The 6,000-nt window shown below is 45.2% G+C and overlaps 1 protein-coding gene across 3 annotated transcripts in view; it reads left to right on the forward strand.

Moving 5' to 3' along the window:
* Positions 1-5,536, forward strand: part of anapc1 (anaphase promoting complex subunit 1) — a 28,356-nt gene extending 22,820 nt beyond the window's left edge. The window contains exons 44-53 of one of the 3 annotated variants that reach the window (XM_068327549.1): positions 11-97; positions 213-330; positions 1,420-1,497; positions 1,619-1,686; positions 1,849-1,987; positions 2,384-2,470; positions 3,162-3,257; positions 3,990-4,233; positions 4,958-5,089; positions 5,209-5,536. In XM_068327549.1, coding sequence (XP_068183650.1) covers positions 11-97; positions 213-330; positions 1,420-1,497; positions 1,619-1,686; positions 1,849-1,987; positions 2,384-2,470; positions 3,162-3,257; positions 3,990-4,233; positions 4,958-5,089; positions 5,209-5,351 — 1,192 coding nt within the window. In that variant the 3' untranslated portion in view covers positions 5,352-5,536. Of the gene's footprint in view, positions 1-10; positions 98-181; positions 331-1,419; positions 1,498-1,618; positions 1,687-1,848; positions 1,988-2,383; positions 2,471-3,161; positions 3,258-3,989; positions 4,234-4,957; positions 5,090-5,208 lie in introns of those variants that run through there. The other 2 variants (XM_068327550.1, XR_011037324.1) reach the window with 2 other exon arrangements.
* The last annotated feature ends 464 nt before the right edge of the window (positions 5,537-6,000 follow it).

The following is a 6,000-nucleotide window of genomic DNA, read 5'->3' on the forward strand; positions in this document are numbered from 1 at the left end:
TTGTTGGCAGGTACACCCTGAGCACCTCCAATTCAGCCATAGCTGCTCTGCTGTGCGCCCTTTATCCACACTTTCCTGCTCACAGCACTGACAACCGGTGAGGACACCCCTCCCACCACCGCACCAAACCAAAAACAAACTGGTGTCGATTTCTTTGTTGGTATTTTGCTTTAATCAACAGTCCTGTGCTAATGCTGCACTTCCTGCTACAGCTACCACCTGCAGGCACTGCGACACCTGGCCGTGCTGGCTGCCGAGCCACGTCTGTTGGTCCCTGTGGACGTAGACTCCCTGAAGCCCTGCTATGCCCTCTTAGAGGTCACCTACAAGGCCGGTTCAGTTCTTTGCATTTTTTAAAATGTTCTCCATGGTATTTTAGAAATGAAATCCAACCAGTGTTGTGTAACCACACATTGCTGCTCTTCCTCTTTTGTTGGATAGAAGACTTAAGACGGTTTCCATTCATCTGATACTGCCTCTCCTTTTCTGTTTGTTTAATTGTCGCTTTAACATCACTAGTGACCAATACATGTTTCAAGATAACACTTCTTGGCCATGCCTACGTGTATATTTTAATGCCTGTCAAAGGATTTACGTCATCAATTTACGTTTACGATTTACGTTTGGGTGGCAGTGGTAAAGCGGGCGGTAGAGCGGGTCGTCCTATGATTTAAGATCGGCGGTTCGATTCCCGCTCCCACCCCCCAAAAAAATACCCGGAGGTGAGCTGACAGTGGGAGGTGTCAGCTCACCTCCGGAGCACTGCCGAGGCACCCTTGAGCAAGGTGCCGTCCCCTTTACAAATTGCTCATTTGAGGCGCACCAAGAAGGAGCTGCCTGCCACTCTACCTCCCCTGCATGCCTACAGGCCCCCTTGTGTGTGTGTGTGATACAGGGGCCTGTACTCACAAATATATATGTATGCATGCGTTTGAATCAGTAGCTAGAGTGTGGGTTCTTAATTTCCCTTCGGGGATCAAACCAGTATATAAAATAAAAAAAAATAAAAAAATCATTCCAAAAGTTGTTTTAGATTCAGATCATTCAGCAGCAATTGATTTCTGCTTCCGCTGTATAACCACTCAGAATGCTGTGAGTGGGATGTTTTTGTGAGATTTAGAAAACTTCATCAGCTTTTAAGCCTCTATTTGAATATTTCCACACATGAAGGACGGCGGTCGTCGTCACAGCGAGCGCCACCTCTGACTTCACTCCGCACTTCAATTTAATTCACAGCGCTGGGCTCAGCTTGACTCCTTGAATGTCATGCAAATATTTGTACATATTATCTAAGTTTGTGACGGTTGATTAAATAAATAGTTTTTTCTTTTTAATGGAACATGAGGAGTTTAATTTTAACTATGCAGACACGATCCTTTGTTCTTTTGCGTGTTGTGATGACGGCTTTTCCTGTTTCAGGAGACAAAGTGGTACGAGGAGACGACAGTGGAACTGATGGCTCCAACCATGCTTCCTGAGTTGCACCTTCTAAAACGGGTAAGTGTCAGAGCAGCACGTTTTGAAACGTCACCGTTCAGCTTTGTTGATCGATCTGTTACTGTATGAGGTGTCAAATGAGTCGAACGCAGACTTGCTTTCTAATTTCTGTTTATTGCAGGTGAAGGTGAAGGGGCCGCGATACTGGGAACTGTCTGTAGACCTCAGCAAAGAAACCCAGCATCTGAAGTACGAGCAGATATGACAGGACACTTTATTTCAAACTGTTTTATTTCAAGCCTGAAGTCTTACGGGCATTCCAAAGATGGATTTATAGAATCTGAGAAGCTTAAATCTTATGTGTTGATTCTGTGCCCAGGTTAGTATATGTGTATATTCCCCCTCCCTCAGGTCCATCCTGTCCAGAGATGGGGTTCTGTATGTGAAGCTACGGGCCGGCCAGCTGCCCTACAAAGATGACCCCCAAGGCTGGAAGAGCCTGCTGGCCTCCAGCGTCAACCACCACAACTCTGGAGTCAGAGCATTCAAGGTGAACACACAGAGACGTCACACAACACATTAAACACTGACTTCCATCAGCACAAGTCCGACCAGTTCCAGTGTTGATCATGAGGATCCTAATCTCAGCCAATAAGTGGAAGTGGACTTAAATGGAGCTCCGTCCCAGTGGAGGGTTGTTTCCGGTCCCAGCAGGATCACCCTGCAGCTGTGTGGTTGACAGATTATTACTCATTCCTTGATGGAAACAGTAAATTCTGTCAGTATCCCTGCTGGTCACATTAGGGGGAAAAAATACACATTTTTTATTCCACTCATCCTCACTACCTTCATGTTTTTCTTCTTCCTTCCCTGTGTTTCTACTTCCTTTTCATCTTCATGGTTTCATATAAATAACTACGACTTTCTCCTGTTATTTTCCTCGCAGCCTGAAACCATCTCCACGTTCACCTCAGAGCCCGCCTTGATCTCCTTCGCCAAGTTCTTCTGTAAAACATCTGACGGAATGAAATATGTGAGTTAGCAAACAGATATAGATGGAGCTGCCCTCTGAAGCTACGTTTGCTCTGTAATTTCATGCAGACATGTTACTGTCCTGAGACTTACCAAAAGTAACCCGAATCTACGTGGGTTGGTTCCACCAGGCGAAGCACTTTCATGGTCGCAGCTTAAAAAAATTGCAGGCTGCTGCTTGATGTGGAATCAAAAGGGATTTTTCGAAATACAGAAACAGTAGTTAGAAACCTGAATCCAGTCATTCAGAGGATTAGTAAAATGTTGATGAAAAAGAAGTCTGGAAAAATCCTTTTTCTGTTAAACTCATCAACGACTAATGGTGTCTGCATTATTCCGAAGGTCAGGGAATAGATTTCCACAATTCAAGGAAGTAGCTGCTGGTGTTTAAGTTACCTTTGGGCAGATATGCACAGACCGCGGCGGTGACCCGTTTTTAATGGGTCACGCTTGTTTTGAGGTTTTCATTTCGAGATAACCTGGAAGGTATATTCCAGTTGTTCAGGTTTAATGATGCTGTCGGCGGTAGGTGTGTCTTACGTGAGTACATCCAGTTTACGAGTCAGGGTTCATCAAACACGTCATGTGCAGGACAGTAGAAGTAAAGTCAAATAACGTGAAAGTCATTTTGTTTGATGTCATTAAAATAAAACCGCACAAATAATGTTCCGTTGTTCTTTGCTTGTTTGCAGAGAGGGGATTCTCTTGCATTGTTCTCTGCGATGCTGTACGAATGTGTGACACAGGAATGTCCAGAGATGCTGCCCACATATATCGCTATTGAGCAGGTGATGTACACACACACACACACATACACACACACACATACACACACATAGTCATGTTAGTTATGTATCCTACCCTACATAAAATGACTTTATCCAACCTGTGGGGCTGAAACTGGAGAAGTTGCACATCGCCATCACAGAAACTGTAACTTTAAATGTATTGAACTGATAAACAGAATTGAGATTTGATTGTCTTGATAACTCCGGTTTGGAACCGGTTCTGAAAGTCATCCCTAGTTTGAAAATTAATTAAAAATTTACGTGGGTGTTCTTATTCATTTAACATTTACATTTAACCTTGATCAAATTGATCTACGTACATTTCACTGACGTGTCAAGGAGTCCTGTACATTTAAATGTTGATTTCCTTTGTGTTTGCTATCGCCGAGAGCCTATATTTAACTTTCGCTGAAACAGTTATTACATGAGCGCAGCTGTAATTATGTTCGTGAGGAGATGTGTGTGAACAAACGCAGAAGGGTGTTATGGAAACTGTGGCTGGCAGAGAACTGGATGCACGCACCTCACAATGTTCATGTATAATTGTGCAGAGATGGGCGACAAGGCAGCAGATTGGTTGATCCACCTCAGGCAGGCCTGAGTTGCATTTTTTAGCCATAGAAAGTACCGGATATCAGTTATATAAGGTTTTAAGGAAACCCAGTGACAGATACAGACTTAGCTGAAGTCTAAAGTGAGGGTGCGTTACCTCGTGTCGTCTCTGTGTCTCAGGCGGCCGGTGCTGTGCGTCGGGGCAACCTGCTGGAGACCTTCCCCCTGTGGCAAATGCGTCTAGTGGTGGAGCTGTGGGACAGCCGGGTGCTGTACGGTCGCTCCAACAGCCACGAGGCGCTACTTACCTCAGAGTTCCTGCCCGTCATGAAGAACATGGTGGATGTGGCGCTGGACGGCTGGCTCGGGGGTGAGGAGGACATAAGATGGAGGAATTCGTTTTGGACTGATAGACGACTGCAAAGTGACTAAAACATCTCCAACTGTTTTGACAATCGATTATTAGTTTCACAATTTGTTTATCCACAATCAACCATGAAAATCATTAATATATAAACCAATAACATAAATAACCATCGGAACAGCAGCTCAGACAGTCATCTCTCCACAGGAGACGGGAAAAACACAAGAAAAACACTTTCTCATTTTGTGCTTTAATTCCACGAGACTAAAGTTTTATTTAGTCTCAGTGTCACCAGTCGAGTCGCAGAGGATGGATGTGTTTGAGCATGTTTTCCTGTGCAGGGTGAGGCACTAGAATGTCAGGGCGGAATGTGTATACAGTCAAACAATCACACATTCCATAACACACACACACACACACACAGGCACACACACAGTTGTCAATGGTGCACTGAGAGGCGTGGGAAACAGGTATTTCAACCACGGTGATGATGAGGTGAACATTGCTTCCATTCACATGAATTTTTCATGACATTTCTTGGCTGTTTTGAAGGAAATCTATCAGAGGAGATCTCAAGCAGCGGTCATGATGTAAGACATGATAGAATGCTTTTACTTCTGCTCCTTCTCTGAAACCGGTACATACAGACAAGGATGTAAATGTGTTGTTCAACACAATCGTTTCACATCGCACGCGCCACACTGTAAACTCAGGATTAAGCCTGGAGTTCTGTTACCGACATTAAATCTGTGATTTGTGTCTTGATGAACATTTTGTCTCCTAGGCAACAGCTCCTTGTTGAGATCCTACATGAGGGGTGAGGCCCTTCCTCAGAACGCCCCGTCCGCCATGCTGGCCTGCTTCCTGGTGTACCGCTCCATCCCCTGTCTCAGGAACACACACACACAGCTGGAGGGTAAGACAAACAGCGTGCTACGGCTAAACAAGTGTGTGTTTCTGTTTGCCAGTAAACACTCTGTTTACTGTCCAAACACAACTGCCATCGGGTTGAATTCTCCTCTCGCTCTTTTGCAGGTTGCAGCTCGCTCGGGGATCTGTTGTCGCGCAGCAGCCAGCTGGGCATCCCCCTCAGAGACCTGCTGAGGCTGATTCCCATCCTGCTCGGTTCTGCATCAGGACCGCTGACGCTGCAGGGCTTCCCGCTGCAAGCGTTTTGATCCCAGCGCTCGTTGGTAATCAACGGGTCAGCAAATTCTCAGAGATGTAGGTCCCGGGCCTCAAGTCCGTCATGTCCAGTGTGTGTGTGTGTGTGTGTGTGTGCACGTGAGTGTGTGTGTGTGTGTAGGACATATCTTTGTCAACATTGTGGTATTTTTGGAATAAATCACTGACTGGCTTTTCAGATTTGCTCATATGTTTTTTATTTGTGACCCAACCCCGAATGACCGCTCCCTTATATAAAAACACCAACAGTTAAATGTAGCTGGTGGTGTCGAAGGAGGTGTTGTGTGTAACCAACACCGAGAACATTCCAAAGCAAATGAAAAACATCCCAACATACAAGTATCCCACACCCTTCTTGCAGATCTGCAGCACCCAGAGCGGCCGTGCGCTCATGTCGAGTTTACTCTTCTTAATTTCTTGTGCAATGAGAGGAATTTCATACCTGGGTTCATTTCAGTATATCAAAGCTGAGGAACACATTCCAGCTGCCTGACAGCAGGATATTCTTTTGCCAGCAGGTCATAATCACATAAAGCAAAGTCCCATCTATCAGCTGTAAATCTACTCTTCCTCATTCTGAGGATAACTCCTGGTGTGGGTGGACACTGCATGGAATTCAACACATCTGTTGAATTTGCGGGC

The sequence above is a fragment of the Antennarius striatus genome, chromosome 11, assembly GCF_040054535.1.
Source record: "Antennarius striatus isolate MH-2024 chromosome 11, ASM4005453v1, whole genome shotgun sequence".
NCBI classification, from domain to species: domain Eukaryota; kingdom Metazoa; phylum Chordata; class Actinopteri; order Lophiiformes; family Antennariidae; genus Antennarius; species Antennarius striatus.